The following is a 16,757-nucleotide window of genomic DNA, read 5'->3' as shown; positions in this document are numbered from 1 at the left end:
GATGTTGTGTCCAGCCATAAGAAAACTTCTATACAAAATTGTCAATAATGAACGTGGTGGTTTTGAGTTTGCGGTTGCTCCATATACAGTAGTCACAAATGTTTGTGGTGATTTTGAATGGCGGTGAAGCGATCAAAAAGGTGGCGGTGAAATCCAAGAACACAAAAGCCAAAAAATTTGTGGTCAATGTATTTCTTTGCAACCACCGCGAACACTGAGAACACAAAAGTCAAATATTTGGGGTAAATGTACATTATTTCTAAGTTTGCGTTTTTTTCAAGTCAGTTCTACACCATGTACTCATCACAGCCACAAACACGCACCCAGTACTTTGACTGTGTTGCTAATACAACTGTATTTCGACTGTGAACTTACAACTGTGGATTTCTTTAATGCTGATGCAAACTTTACCGAATGGACAGTAGAAGGTACTTACCAAACTGCTCCAGACTGTAGACCCTGTTGCCCAGCCTAAGTCGGTTGGTTCCTTCGTACTCCGGCCCAAGAAGGTTACGACGCCGTGCGTGGCTCTCCAGGATTGTCTTGGGGTCTTGTTGGTCTCTCCATTTGTTGGGGCCGCTTCTGCAGAAACAAACATTTGGTGTAAATAAAAACAAATCTAAGAGTGAACTTGACATTTAAATTGAAGCCTTTGGAAAGCACCGATATACTTTTAGTTAAATGGAATTCCAATCCAGAGTGTTATTTTCTAACAGATAATGTATCAATGAAATCATAATCAGCTGACCTTTTGTGGAATTCCACTTGTAGTAAATTACGTGATGTACGTTTAGTAAAACAATATGACACTCTTTAAGCCCATGCAGACCCTAACCATCTATTTCCTATACGTGTAAACGCTCCCTTTAATTGCGAATTTTTTCAGAAAAAAGGAGGAGCACTAAGCACATCAAGAAGGCCAATTGCTCATGTAATATCAAATAACCACATAACGAGACAAGTTCTTCTTAGTGCTCCTGAACTTAGTTTTGTGAGCTAACCCAAGTCAGGCATTGTATTCAGCCATAGGTTGAGATTTATTAATCTAATAAGAGGGGAGTTTAGTAGAACAATGAATACTTTTTGATGGGTATACATTTATTACTTCCTAAACTAAGTATCTGACAGAAAATAACACTCCCTTCTGGAGTGGAATGCCCCTTTAATCTTTTAACATGGCAAGCTCCCAAATGTACAGTAGTCATATGCTCAGAAGGAAGAAGATTGACTCACATGCAGTATGTCTTGGGCAGCCCGCAGGCTGGCCGGTGGTGGGACAACAGCCGGTTCTCCAGGTCAATCATGGTCTGACCAATCAGGTCGTCTGAACTGATGAGGTCCATGTCCATCACGGTGATGGTCAGGTCTTTCTCCACAGGAATGGTCGCTGTCATCTCGTACATTCTGTAACCACGGCAACAAGTTATCACTTTGAAACGAATCCTGAATTGAAGGGAATTAAAGTGAAGAATAGAATTGGGGGACTATGTAGCAAGGGTTACTGTGATACCAGTATGCAAAATACCATTATTATAAATTGTTAATAATTCATAGGTCAATTTTGTAATTTTCCAGTATAACAATATATTATCTTTGATTTTTAGTTTGAAACAAACATGCTTCCAAGTAATATGATAGTAACACGACGTATGTATGCAGGTATTGTACCTTTTTTTCAGAAATTAGTCAATTGTAGGTGATGCAACTTGAAATTCAGATGTGCAACCTAGTTTTTGCCCCAGGTTACACACTGTGCAACCTGGCTCAAGGAAAGTATTTTGTACACTGGATACTAACCATGGTTAGGATTGTAAATTCAGACATTTTTGCTGTGTTTTTTAATAAGTTCATGGTTTGACAGGGACTACTTACTCTGTCTTTCCTGCAAACTCTTGATTTCCAGAGTGTGTCTCAAACTGAATTTGACGTAATTTTCTAGACAATTCACACAGACTCTGAATGCTTTTCACACTCCATGCTTTACCTGCCAAAGACGGGATCCAGTGTTTTGGGGATATAGTTGTCTCTGTCACTTATCTTGCTCTTTCCCAACTTGATCTTGATGTACGGATCCGACTGGAATGAACAGCATTGCAAGCATGAGTTAAGTCTGACGTTCAAAAACTTAGATTCAACTAGTCTCCTACTAAACAAGTACTGAAGGTGGCACAGTCAGCAGTTGTTAACATCAACTTGTAAGTTTTTGTTAAACTGGTGTATATGGATACGGAAGTTCCAGTTCTATGGCCCTTGGTTCACAAAGTCATGCACATACCATAGCATGGAAGCAGGTAGGTGTAAGGGGCTATTGGAAGTAGTGTGTGAGGATGAGTGAGTGAGTGAGTGAGTGAGTGAGTGAGTGAGTGAGTGAGTGAGTGAGTGAGAGGTAGTGGTGTGTAACCGCCATATCACATTTCATGGATCTAGAACTGCTACACATAAGTACTAAGCAGTATGTCGTTACATGTACATGTATATCTTCCCAAGGTAGACCTTAGGACCTGTCTGCTGAGAGCATTATACAGTATGTACAAAGTCTTTGGTATGACCTGGCTGGCATTTCAACCCGCCAATGCCTGCATGCAAACGCGCAGTGAGTTACTTTAAATGCAGTTACGTTTGCTGGGATTTACATGGAGTGTCAATGGTGGTTTTGAGTTTGCGGTTGGCTCATACACTGTAATCACATACATGTACTACAGGGAAAAATTGTTCATGTTGATTTAAAGTTCACAGTGAAGTGGTCTCGCATAAAATGTGAACATAAAACCACCGCGTGTACCGACATGTACATTTACAGTATCTACCCACTAGGATATCATATTGGCAGTAGGGTTGAAAAAATGTCAGTTACAAGACTGTATATGAAAGTCGTTGAAAGTCCATACCAAGCCGTTCTGGTCCTGTGGCTGAAGGTCCATGCCTCGTACTACATAGATCCTGATCAGGCACTCCTCCGCTCCAGTACCGGGGAGGTTCCCCAACAACCGCGGTGGCAGATCGGCTTTAGGATCCGGCGGTAGCTGGTAGATCCGAAAAGTGGCCTGGACGATGACAAGAAACATCAAGGTATAATTCAGGCAGGACAGTAAATTATTACTAGATGGTACTGTTGTGAGTGCACTGTTCTTAGCTTTACTGGAGAAGTACTGTTACAGTAATCATTAAACTGGTGTGTTACGCTGGTGTGTTACACCAAGCGGCGGTTATACTGGCTAATAGATACAGAATAATCACTACAAAGGTTTCTGTATCTGTATCTCAGATACAGATACAGCAGAAACCTTTGTAGTGGTTTCATGTCAACTTAACAGTTTTAATTGTGACCTGCCTACTCCAAAATCATCACAGCATGAACAGATTTTCTGCCTGCAATGATGCACACTATGTGCCCACTGCGAACTTCAAATACCCCAATTAGTCCAATCAAACTTAGATAACCTTACAGTATCCTCTGCACTCTTAGCACCATCTTAGCACCACCATCACAGAAAGACAGATAAAGTACACAGGACATGTGCTCAGAATGCCTGTGGATAGACACGCTAAAACAGCACTGCACTGGCAACACAACAATGGAAAAAGAAAACGGGGAAGACCAAAATTAACTTGAAGGCACATGCTACAGAAGGACCTTGGCCAATTGGGGATTAACCTGAAGGAAGCGGAAATTCTTGCTCAAAACTGCACTGAATGGAGACTGCTTGCTGCCCCATGTGTCACTAGACAAGAGAGGATCTAAGTCTAAGTAATACTGTAACTGATGGGGAAAAAGGAAGCAGTGTAGAGAACTCAGGCTCCTAGTACTAGCAGCTTACCTTGACCTCTCCCACGACCTCTTCAGCCTCCTCATCCTCATCAGCCTTCCCTCGTGCCAGCTGGAAGGTGCTGCAGAAGTCACGGAACCCACCGTACCGCTCTGCCTTCTCCAACTCATGGGGGTACACCTGTAATATACATGTACAACATGTAGTTAACCCACCGTAGCGCTCAGCCTTCTCCAACTCATGGGGGTACACCTGTAATATACATGTACAACATGTAGTTAACCCACCGTAGCGCTCAGCCTTCTCCAACTCATGGGGGTACACCTGTAATATACATGTACAACATGTAGTTAACCCACCGTACCGCTCAGCCTTCTCCAACTCATGGGGGTACACCTGTAATATACATGTACAACATGTAGTTAACCCACCGTACCGCTCAGCCTTCTCCAACTCATGGGGGTACACCTGTAATATACATGTACAACATGTAGTTAACCCACCGTACCGCTCAGCCTTCTCCAACTCATAATTGTCATGAAATGGGACCTTCTGATTGGTCAACGTTGCCTGGCTAAAAGATAATACATGAAAACACACCTGTATGGTGTCCAGTCCAGTCTGTAGGTAATCTCCACACTTGTCTGCATACTCCCCACCAAGGGAGGCATAGAACTTCGACCACCAGTCCATCCCCTCTGTCGCGGATCCTCCCTACAACAAACAACACAGGTCATTCATTCTGATTTACAAGAACCAGTTTAGTAAAAGTACGTGACACTAGTGTCTGTAGAATGGTATCACTTACCAAGTTGACAACTACACTCATGACTTTCCTTAGTGGTCCAACTAGTTTAAAATCTACAACTACAGTCATGGTATGACTTGGTTCGGAATCAAACATTGGATTACATGAAAGGCAAGCGTTTTACCCATGGCCAATATTAATGCAGCATTACTTGTTATCAATGTTAGGACAACAGCAACAACATCAACATAAAGGTAATTTTACCTTTGCAAGATGAATCGCCTGGTCAGATGTAAGATACAAGAAAATAAAACTGTTTGGTTTAAGAACAACATTAACTGTCATTAATTGCATATCAATGGCATTATCATTTAGTTTCTTTTAATGATAAATGTTACCTTCTCATGTGGGATGGTCTGGTCAGACGGACCCTCAATCTCAAGAGAAATGTTATCCATGGTGGCTGGCAGCACTGAAAAAAAAGGTTACACTGTAAAACTTCACATCCATAGTTGATATTGTATTCAACCTTTCAGTTAGAAATGTTAGAATAACACCAATCAGGGCTCGAAATTTAGAGATTAGGTGCACTGGTGCACCCAGCTTAAAAAATTGGGTGCACCAAAAACTTTTTGGGTGCACCACTTAAATTTAAGTAGTAACCTAATAATAGTAGTAATAAAGCTTAGTTATAGGCTATCAAATCCTTAAACAAGTACCATGACAAACATTTTTATTATCTTTCTAACACTTACATGTCAAGAATATTATGTATACTAGTATACTTTGATATCTTCTATGTTATGTGTCAAAAATATTTGGGTGCACCCTGTGCACCCACAGAAAATAATTGGGTGCACAGCTCCAATTTTGGGTGCACCTGGGTGCACATGCACCCAGTATTTCGAGCCCTGCCAATCCATACTTTGCTATGAGTAAACAATCATTTAGTCATTCAGCTCAAATCTCCAAGTTAGAAATCCCTGTACACATGTGCGGCACATTTTGGTCTTTACTTACAGGGTTGGTGTGGTAACCACTAAAACACTAGAGGCAAGTAGTTCAGTCCCCTGGCTCCCAGGATTTGAACCCGGGCCTGTCAGCTCAACAAGCTAACGCACTAACCACTAGGCTAAAAGGTCGGGACCAGGTAGACTGGTCAGTTGGTGGTGCTTTAACCTAACCCAACACAACACAGCAAATATGTGTTTCCAATGTATTACTCAGGGCTCGAAATACTTTCTCCTGCAAACCTGCACTGGTGCAGGTAACATTGAAAATTACCTGCACCAGACAAATTTTACCTGCACCACTCTGAATATAGGAGGTATGGATCATACTAAAATTGTTCAGGAACCATTGCTATTTTTTCTTTCATACTTTATAGGTGGTAACAGTCAATACAGCTAATAACAATCCATGTACACCTACATCAAAGGACATTTATGTATAAAACCAAGTACATTGTCCAGTGCAGGTAAGGTGCAGGTAGACACCAGAAATACCTGCACAGCTCCAATTTTACCTGCACTGCAATAAGTTCATAAGAACATAACTATAATATGGTCAAAAGGATTAATATCAATTTGTGTCTACAAACCTTTAACACTTCAAGAATCCCCTTTATGCTTTAATTGCTGAATTAAGTTCACACAAAATATTAAAGTAAGTGTCACACCTGCAGGTTCTGTAGAATCTGCCAGCTGGCCTGCTGTCTCCGCCATGAAGTCCCGTAGTGACCGCACCATGTGGACACCGACCAGTGGTTTGCGGCCAAACTGCCGGTTATCGAAGACCTTGATGTTGACTGGCGGCATGTAGAGGTCCTCTTTAGGCAGATACTGTAAAAATGTAGAGGAGTAATCACATCTCATGAAGATCATTTGTAGAATTCACTGTTCGTCGTAAAATGGTGGTCTTAGAGCACATTGGGGGTATCAGGAATGGTGAGAATAGACCCTATCCCAGATAGGGTGGCCATTTTTTTAATTTTCTGGGGTCACCCAGGGTCATACACCAAAACAAGGCTGGAAGAGTGTAAGTCCATGATTGAAAGTATGGATAAGTCATCTCCAGTTGTAAGTCCCTATGAACTTGAAATAGTGTGGAATATGTGTCTGTCTTGTCATTTGGGTGCATGACCCTGATGACACTGGAAAATCCAAAATGGCCATCATTCAACTGCTAGCTGCATAATAATATGTACTCTGAGATTACACAGATACTTTAGATTAACTTCTGCTTACCACATCAAAGAATAGGTGAGGCTCATCGAAGTTTGGGTTTTTCTTGAGACTTTTGATGACTTTTGTCTCTTGGGTGTGCCTCCGATCTCCACCTGAACACTTGGGGAGTTGACATTAGAGAGCTGGTACTTCTTCATGTTCCGAACTCCCCAGCATACAGCCTGCCAGCTACAACAGCATTCACATGGTTTGTCAATATACTTACAATGTATGTCATACCTGTGATGCGAAAACGTTCGATACGGGTGTTTCGGACCGGGTGATAACTTTCCGTACGGCCCAGGCTTATCACACGGGCTCCATTCGAATAAATCGAACTGTTTCGAGTGGGCTGAGTACGGCGCCATCGAAAGTTCGAATACCTGATTTGGACGTTGGAACATTACTGTTGCAACGCTTTTTTTTCGAGGGCAACAAATTTGTTCAACTTCTGGCGCATTTCGCATCAAAACAGTGGTTTTCTCAGGTGGGTATGACATAAATAAAATACAACACGGTGTATTCCGCATCACCCTCGGTCCCAGCCCTCGGCCCTCGTGCGATCCGACCTGCGGTCTGGCTGGTACCTCGGGTGATACGGAATACACCGTGTTGTATTCTATATATATTAAATCCATTGAAATTACAAAATTGAATACTCGTAACTATGTATAACAAATTGTAGTATAAAGAGAGATCATGAAATCCTGTACCCTTGGGAAAAGAACTTAACAGTACATATATAAATTACTTCACTCAGGTGGAAATGAGTACCAAACTTTGGTTATGGCCATCCCACGGATAGTATGTTAAATGGAGGTCCCGTGTTTGAGGAGAGCCACGCCTTGAGCACGTTTAAGACAAGTATAATCCATAGCCAATCCATAAACTGCCCAAAGCTATGGAGGATAGGGAAGGATGGAGGAAGAGAGTCATGGCCATCCATGCAACCAACACGCCTGGATGATGATGATGATGATAATCCATGGCGTTGATGCATTCAGACATTGTAATACAGCCAGACAGATAGACATTAACCAAAGAAAATACTTCACTCCCTTAGGGTGATATAAGAGGTTGTACAATGTATGTGATGCTATGCATTATACACATGAGCTATACTTGCCCAATATATTGAACAAAAGTTAAAGAGATTTGAGAAGAGTAAACAGGGCTCGAAATACTGGGTGCATGTGCACCCAAAACTGGAGCTGTGCACCCAATTATTTTCTGCCCTGTGCACCCAAATATTTTCTTAGGTTGTGTATGTAAAGATTCCAAAGTATACTAGTATACATCATATTCTTGACATCTAAGTGTTAGAAGGATAATAAAAATGTCTATCATGGTACTTAAGAATGGTTTAAGAATTTGATAGCTTGTAACTAAGTTTTATTCTTGGTTCACGGATTCGCTCGCTCCTATTTTTTGGAAGAAAAAAATAAAAATAAAAATTACCACTCAGCAAATTTTCACCATTAATGAAACTATTCACCAACTTTCTGGTCTAGCAAAGTGGCCTTTATATTATAAGCTCAAAGTGTGGGTACAGGTGCTGTTACTGTACAATAATAGTGTTTTTGTACTTTTTTCAAGCTGAAAACGTTTTTTCTTTATGTTTTGGATTAGCCGTTACCTTTACCCCAACCATTTTACAGTTTTTATTTTTATTTTTATTTCGCCCTCTCGCTCCATATTTTTTATGAAAAAATCCGTGAACAAAGAAATTAAATTGGTGTGGCCTTATCACTTCAATTTAAAGTGGTGCACCCAAAATATTTTTGGTGCACCCAATTTCTTAGGCTGGGTGCACCAGTGTACCTAATCCCCAAGATGAATTTCAAGCCCTGGTAAAGAACATTAGACTTACCTCTATAGCTGTCCTCTGCATGAGAGGTCTGATGTCTGGGGGAACACTGTACACCTCACCACGTTAAGAGATTTGAGAAGAGTAAAGATCATAAGTCTTACCTCTATAGCCGTCCTCTGCATGAGAGGTCTGATGTCTGGGGGAACACTGTACACCTCACCACGTTTGGGTGGGAGGAATGGCAGCTCATCATCATCAGCCTGTTGATTCATCAGCAAAAAAACATCATTCATTAAGTCAAACTTCCAAAGAAATAATACATGTAGTAAGTAACAACATATCATATCTACATTGAATAATACAGTTATTGTCTATGTTCAAAACTTTTGATAACAAATTAACTTGCAATGCAAAACTTAGAATTTCTATCAAGTTTGTCATTATCTTCAGCCCCAATTTTTCCTTACATCAGTACTGTTTCATTACAGGCCCAGATAAGCAGGTCATTGGAAATCGCAGTGTTATCACTGAATCAAATATCTGTATCTGTATCTGTATCTATATAGCCGGTATAACGACCCATTACACCTAACTTTTCCACATCTATCTGCAAGCGTTCTTTAAAACTACCCAGAGAAGATGCCCCTACTGTACTTGGTGATAACAAATTCCACTCTACGATAGTTCTGGGAAAGTACGAATTCAATGTCAATATCAATGTAAAATGATTAAAAATGCATTAGAAAAGATTTGTAATGATAAAAGGATGTTCACTTATGATATTTGGAGCATCATACATTTGTATATTAGGTCATCATATACAAAATGTATCATGAAGCATACTTCTAACATTAAAGGCTCTTACAGAAAAGAAATGGCCTAAACAAATCATATACCAGATTTCACATTAATATGTATTTTGTGTAATGTACAATAATGTATGAGCACCAGCTACACAATACATTCTGTCAGATATAAACAGTAAGAACTGTGTACCAAGTAGAGCTCGAAGGTGGCCAGTAGCTCCCCACACTGTCTGGTACCGTTCATGACGGGAAACCACGCCAGTCGGGGGGATCGGGAGTCGGCAGTGTTCAGTTTGACCATCGGTGTGGCTACAGATCGGCCCAGGAACTCAGGACTACCCTGTAGTGTAATTACAATGCATGTTTATAATATATAAATTTCTTAAAGATTAGTCATCTACATTCAACAAATCACAATTCATCCTCATTAACACCACGTCCTACTACAGTCGGGCACAAACTCAATATTGAAATCAGAGGGCTGAGAGCTACCTTTTGTAGAGCTTCAAGTTTTGTACATGTAACGCTAGTTCACCTTTATTCATGGGTTAACCTATATCCGTTGTTTATAGAAAAAACAAGGAATTTTGGGACAGCAAGTTGACAGACGGTGGTTTCAAACCGTATATTAAATATCTTGCAATTTAAAAAGTCCTTTGACTTGATACTGTATCCCTAATTACCTTGTTTTTTAAACAACGGATATAGGTTAACCCACGAATAAAGGTGAACTAGCGTTACACTTTGCTGACCCAAGAAATCTTAAAAGTCCGCAGTCCTAGAATAGAATCCTTCATGATACATGTACAGGTAAAGGTCAAACATACATGAAAACATTCCGATGAAGGTATCAGCAACAGAAACACTAATCTACATTCACTATACCTTTCAACGAGTTATAATAGACCTACATGTACAATTGCTACTTGTATTTGGAATGACACATATCCAAAATGTACTGTAAATGCAGAAATGTTAGAGGTTTTTGCAGTGACCAATTAACCACGAACTTAAAACCACCGCGAATACTCCATTTTCCCCGCTACCATGAAAGTAAATCCCCGCTAACTTAAATGCATTTACAGTATTTGTTATGACTATATTTGTGAATATGGCTGAACCTTCCAATATACATGTCCTTTTTGTCCTTTTTGGCGACGCCTGATGGGCGAGCCTAATAGTATAGTGTGTGACCGTTTGCAAAGTATTCCAAAAACTGTACAGGAATGTCAGGAATGTCAAAAGTCCGTGCGTGCGTAGTTGCATTATGCCGGACTGTACCATTACCTCCACGGGTAAGCTTTCCAGTCGCAGGGCACATACCGATATACGTGTGCACAGCAGTGTTTTCCGTATTCGCACATGGCGATTTTTGACTGATCGCTTTGCAAAATTGAGAAAAGCCTAGGACTTCAGACGTACCAGAATTGTAGTATGTAGTATGGTGGTCATGGAAATGTAAACATTTGAAACAGGGGATAAAAGATTGTTGAAATATGTTCCTCGGAAAATGACCCGTGAGTCAGGAAAACCTTTTGAAAAAATTCGTACTTACGAAGCTGTCATGGTCGAACAGCTCCACTACCACATGTGGGGGTGCACGCTCCATGTTGGCAGGGTCGCCGTAGATCTCGATCTCATCAAACAGCAGCGTCTGGTCCCACACTGGGCTCAGCTTCTGCTTCACTATCTCTGTCTCCTGACTCTGGGTCAGGAAACTCACACTCGCAAAGGGATCTACGTAGATACCACAAAACAGGATTACGTTTATGAAGGTTAGACATCCAGGTAAACAAGATTCAAATACAATTAAATTTCTACAACTGGATACAAACAAAGGTTTCTTTCTGAATGTTTTAAGTCCAGATTTACATATTTGGGACACTTGCATACAATCCTTACATGTTCAACCATTTTTTTCAGTTACAAACAATGTAGCTGTACTTGTATTGAATTGTTTTTGCCAGTTCATTCTAGTGATGCTGAAGAAGAGTGATGGATGTTACTCTTACTAAACGTTCGTAGGTAAACATACATTTTCATCCATTTGTAGAGATGTCACATGTTTGAGCATCCTATCATGAAATGTAGTGAATTTAATGTTGTTACCTGAGGAGCTGTCCTTGTCTGCAGCTAACAGGTCTCTTGCCTGATAGATGTAACAACGAAGCTGGTACTTGTGAGGTTCTGAGGGTAAAAAGAAGAGACGAATAACCACCACAAGAGCATTATCATCAGTACTAGGGATGGGTAGGGTACCAGTACAGATAATTCAGGTCCAGGTCCTGTTGAGGTTCTGGTTCTGATTGTCTGTGAAAAACAATGTGAATGGGCAATACTCAAAACAGTGGTCCATTACACTACAAATCTGTTTGCAATTGGTGGAGTATCCCTCTCCCCCTGGAGTTCTAAAATCCAATCTTCATGTAAACAATGCTAACAACCCCTGTACGTTTGACTGTAAAAAATTACTATAAACTCTACCTCGTTCTTGATACTTTCTTTAACCTGAGTAAGCCCCAAAACATGGGGATGCCTGTCAACCGGTCAAAAATCTGGTCCACTGATTTTTAGGTCCATTTTTTTCCTGCCGGTCCAAGAAGAAAAAACGGTTTGGTACCGGTACGTTTACCAGTACAACGTACCAGTCCCCAACCCTAACTAGTGCCATATTATTTTTCCAGAAAACACATGATAGATGTAATGCACTGGACAAAAGCGTTGACTTAACATGATTTTGATAGCAAATTTATCATTTTTATGTACAATACACACCACGTATGAGAACAATATGTGTAACAGTGAATAGATTATTGTAAAAAAAGGCTGAATCTCCAATGGTCTTACTGTCATAACTGAGGAAGACTCTTGGTGCAGCGACAGCTTTGGGTTCATCTTCATCATCACTGTCATCATCATCAGGATTCTGTCAAACAATCATTCACAAAATAAGTCAAAATTTTTCATAACACCTCCAAAATCATGAGACCTCCTTATCACCCCAAAAGTAAGACATTTAGTTTCCCATTGTCATCCGCAACAAAAGTAATGAAGATAGAATCTTGTTCACTGTATATTATTTGATATTCATCATTATTTTGTTACTTGCAATCAGCCTCTGAGTATGAATTTATATTAAAGATTACTGTACATGCAGAAATTTTCGCGGTGGTTCAATGTTCGCGATGGCCGCTTCACCGCGAACTTAAAACCACCGCGAACATTTTTCCATGGCAGTAAGAGACTACAGTGCATGGTGCTACCGCGAAATTAAAGCCACCGCGAAAAGTCCCTTTTCCCACTACCGCGAAATTAAATCCCCTCGAACTTAAATGCATTTGCAGTATTACCCTACGGCCGTGTGGTGTGTTGATACACCCGATCCCCTCAATCTTGGAAGTAAAGCAACGTGCAGTCCAGTCAGTACTTGTATGGGAGACCACCAAGGATGGCGGGATGCTGAAGCTAGACTAAGAATTCAAGAATGCGTCTTTTGGAAGGGATGCAAAATGGGGGTCCCAGGCATCTCCACCACGTAAAGCTAAGGGCACAACCCGCCGTACGTGCAATTTGTCCGCACGTTTTTTTTGGAGGCCACGTCCGCCACATATTTCTGAAAACGTGGGGAACGACTGGCAAGAGCAGGGAGGAAGTACATCAACGCATGGCATGCAAAGTTTTGCTTGCATGTAAAGTCCTACGGTGTATCTACGTGCTCCAAAATCTGTCGAATTCCCTACGAGTTCGTGTGGAGGCAGTACTTACCACTTACGGATCCCAAAAGATTGCCCACGTTTTGGCACGTAGACAGCTGGTATTTGCACGTAAGGTGGATTGTGCCCTTAGCTTAAATCAGCCTCATTACTAAAAAAATTGCATACATGTACCTACTGGCTGCAAATACACCCGATACTTTATTTATCATCAAAAAGATTATCATACCATTCTGTTACTTTCAATGGCAAAAATGGCAGTCGCAGAGTTGTCTTGTGCAGTCATCTTCCGATGCCAGCGTCGTCGGCGCACCATGTCCATCTTACGCTTCTTCACGTGGAAACGCATGGTGAACAGAGGGGCATACTCCCACCCTTCTGTTTTGGCCTGCGCCATTTTTTGCTGGAAATGATCGTAACATTGCACAATGTAATAAACTGTATAGTCACAGAATGAACAATCATAAAGCTTTACCGGTATAACATATAGTTCTTTCATATCAGCTGAAAGCTTACAGCTCTGAACATGATTTTCTTCAGAACTCCATACCAACTTGCTGACATAAATTTCATACTCGACACAGTATTTCTTGCCAAAAAAGACAGTATCAAGCTCTCAAAGCACTTTTTTTTAGCATAATCCTCAATATTTTGGCAAAATGGGGGGCCACCATTTTAACAAAAATGGCAAGAGATTGTGGGATGTGATTGTATAACCCAACCTAACTTCTGGGTTCGCACGCTTCACAGAATGTAGTTTTCTTCCAGGGAATAGAAAATTATTGGTACCCTACATACCTACATACCTACGTACCTACATACACAAATGTACTTGTATCCTAAGGCTTTTTGGGACCCCCAGCTTAAGAGTCCTTTGATCTGTTATTGTTTGCTTGGCTGCAAAATCTGTGACTACCAAAGGCTGGTGATAATTTGAAAGGCAAAAGGTGGTACCTAATAGGCCCAACAATAGTCCACCAATGTAACAAACCACTTCAAAAATGTAGGTCATAAGAACAAACCTTTTTGGCAAGAGCTTTATGGTCCTCAACAGAGGTGCGTTTGCGGACCCAGCGTCGCCTCCTGCACATGTGGTAGGTTCTCTCCACGGGGCTCCAGCCCAATAGAGTGGACTCCACAGCATACTCCCAACCTGCAGTGTTTAACATGACAATCTGAACAATTGGGGAATTCTAATCACTGATATTCAGTCTTTCCTGACTAAGGTAGAAGCCTAGGTCGGGACAAAGAGAAAGTGATATTGATTTAGTTTAACTCGCTGAAGAGCTATTCTTCCACTGGCTGTGACAAAGAAGGCAGACAATATATGTACAGTACGCAAGTCCATTGCACAAGAGGAATTCCCCTATTAGCTCTTTTGACAAGCACAATAAACAGTGGACCAGGCTTAATGCCCTGTCCTAAGGTCTGCAACACTTTCTGGTAGTATGCATGTCGGGTGACCGACACAGCCAGAAGCGCACTCATGGCTTCTTCTGACAGAGGCAGGGCCGTTAACACTGGACTACGCACACAACTGTAGTCAGCTGGCAAGAGAGGAAAACTAGTGTTACTAAGTTTGAGAATTAACCTAAGAGTTAGTTTTGAAATACGGTAGGAAGATTACTGTAAATGCAGAAATGTTCGCGGTAGTTTTATGTAACAAATATTTTCCATGATAGTATGTGACTACAGTCTATGGCACTACCGCAAACTTAAAACCACCGCAAACTCTCCATTTTCCTGCTACTGCGGAAGTACATCCCCGCAAACTTAAATGCATTTACAGTATCTTCTCCCACATCTGCAGTACCATTAACATCCAAAAGGAGGCATACATAATCACAGCATGAACAACACACACCTTCCTCATCCACAGCCCTGTTGAGGTCCATCTGCCAATCATCCTCCCATTCCCAGCCCTCTGGGAGTTCTGTCTCTTCCCTGGCTGGACACGTATCTCCGCGGATGTCCGACCACGATGTGGTTGCTTCCACCCAGTGGCCCCCTGGGATACGGTTCTGGTTCTCGTAGATGTCTTCCAAGAAGTTCTTATGGCCGGAGTCTCTGTCAAACAGCAAGCTAGGACAAAAGCAAGAAGACACAAAGTCATATACATGTAAGAACATCAATATGCACATTCTAGCTTCATTTTGCATGGGGTGAGAAAATCATTGAAAAGCTGCTACAACTGGAAGGTCAATTTTTCCCATAAGAATACAACATTTTGTGACTAAATAAAGATCAGGAAATTACCTTGAGTGCTAGTAATACAATACTTCTGTTATTTTAAATTTCCAAGGAACAAATGTACAGATTCATGTACTATAATTTAGAGCAAACCAAATCAGCAGAAAAAACTGATACAAAACAATTGAGAAATGATTAACAGTGACAATCACAACTTTTGTGTATTTCAACTTCAACTATACCCTCTGTAGCAGTTTTGAACTTGAAGGTAATGTGAACTCTCACAATTCCACACAACATGCCATAATACTGACACATGAGAAATACTACATGAATTTCAAGTGATTCAAAGACCTGTATCAATGCAGCATCAGCAATCCTGAGGTCTATACAGTTTAGATATTTGGGTGTTCAAGACAATCTTGAGAAGGCCTATATACCAATGTTTCTATGATGTGGTGGTATTATGGCACCCGAGACGTGATATCATAGATAGATAGGAGGCTGACCTGAGTTCAGGGTTGATGAACCACTCCCCATCCCACTCCCAACCGTCAGGGGGGACAAAACTGTCCTTCTTAAGCTTCAAGTCTCCACTTGCATCTGACCAATGGGGACGGAAGGTCTTACTGGCGCTGAAGTCCCCCAGCAGTCCCTTGGTTTCGTTCTCGTAGGTTTCCGCGAACACGGCCACTTCCCCCTCGGTCGTCCCGGGGTCAAAGTGCTCCTGGTCGGTCTGTAACCCCAGCCATAGTTTCACCCTCAGGAGGGCGGGGATGTCCGTCTTGCCATGCTTGTGACCAGGGTACTGTGGCACATGGACACGGGAACAAGATTAGTCAATGCAGGCATGACAGAAATACAGTGAAGTACATTGTAGCTAGTGGAATTTTTTCCTTTTACAAAATGTATGCCTAGGAAGACCAAATGCATCAGGATAGTGACCACTCAAGAGACACTGTAGCTATATAAAGACTATAGACAGGATGAGGAGTAGGCACCGATACAGAAAATTCAGGTATAATGCTAGTTGACCTTTATTCGCTGGGTAACTTATATTCGTTGTCTGCAAAAGGCAGGATATTTAGGAATATCAAGTCGACGAACGGTGGGTTCAAGTTCCAGTATCTTCAAAATATTGCAGTTTGAAACTACCATCCGTCAAAGGGATATCCCAAAATATCCTGCTTTTAAACAAAGTGACAAATATAGGGTAATGGTGGATAAAGGTAACCCAGCGTTAACAGTTCAGGTCCAGTGGATCTAATTGTCTGAGAAAAGTTGTGAATGGCGATACTCAAAACAATGGTCCATTTTGCTACAAGGTTAAGGAATCTGTTTGGTTGAGTATCCGGCTTCCACTGCAAAAGTAAAATCCTATCTTCGTGTAAGCAACATTAACTGCATCTGTTAGATTATACCAAGTGTTACTGTAGAAATTTCTCCTCTACTTCGCTTGTTACTTTCTAGGACTGTCACAGGTAAGCCCCTAAACACG

At 41.2% G+C, this 16,757-nt stretch overlaps 1 protein-coding gene across 1 annotated transcript in view; it reads right to left on the bottom strand.

Annotated features, from left to right (window-relative positions):
• LOC118413314 (dysferlin-like) overlaps positions 1-16,757 on the bottom strand; it is a gene marked incomplete in the record, with an annotated part of 58,406 nt that overhangs the window by 14,952 nt on the left and 26,697 nt on the right. Inside the window, 19 exon segments of the mRNA XM_035816622.1 lie at positions 437-582; positions 1,234-1,404; positions 1,985-2,076; positions 2,889-3,044; positions 3,819-3,947; positions 4,368-4,481; positions 4,914-4,987; positions 6,194-6,356; positions 6,762-6,838; positions 6,841-6,922; positions 8,712-8,810; positions 9,547-9,696; positions 10,912-11,093; positions 11,466-11,543; positions 12,204-12,282; positions 13,299-13,472; positions 14,092-14,222; positions 14,934-15,151; positions 15,769-16,067. Of these exon segments, the coding sequence (XP_035672515.1) occupies positions 437-582; positions 1,234-1,404; positions 1,985-2,076; positions 2,889-3,044; positions 3,819-3,947; positions 4,368-4,481; positions 4,914-4,987; positions 6,194-6,356; positions 6,762-6,838; positions 6,841-6,922; positions 8,712-8,810; positions 9,547-9,696; positions 10,912-11,093; positions 11,466-11,543; positions 12,204-12,282; positions 13,299-13,472; positions 14,092-14,222; positions 14,934-15,151; positions 15,769-16,067 (2,614 nt within the window).

The sequence above is a fragment of the Branchiostoma floridae genome, chromosome 4, assembly GCF_000003815.2.
Source record: "Branchiostoma floridae strain S238N-H82 chromosome 4, Bfl_VNyyK, whole genome shotgun sequence".
Classification (NCBI taxonomy): domain Eukaryota; kingdom Metazoa; phylum Chordata; class Leptocardii; order Amphioxiformes; family Branchiostomatidae; genus Branchiostoma; species Branchiostoma floridae.
This window is presented reverse-complemented; position numbering and strand designations above follow the sequence as displayed.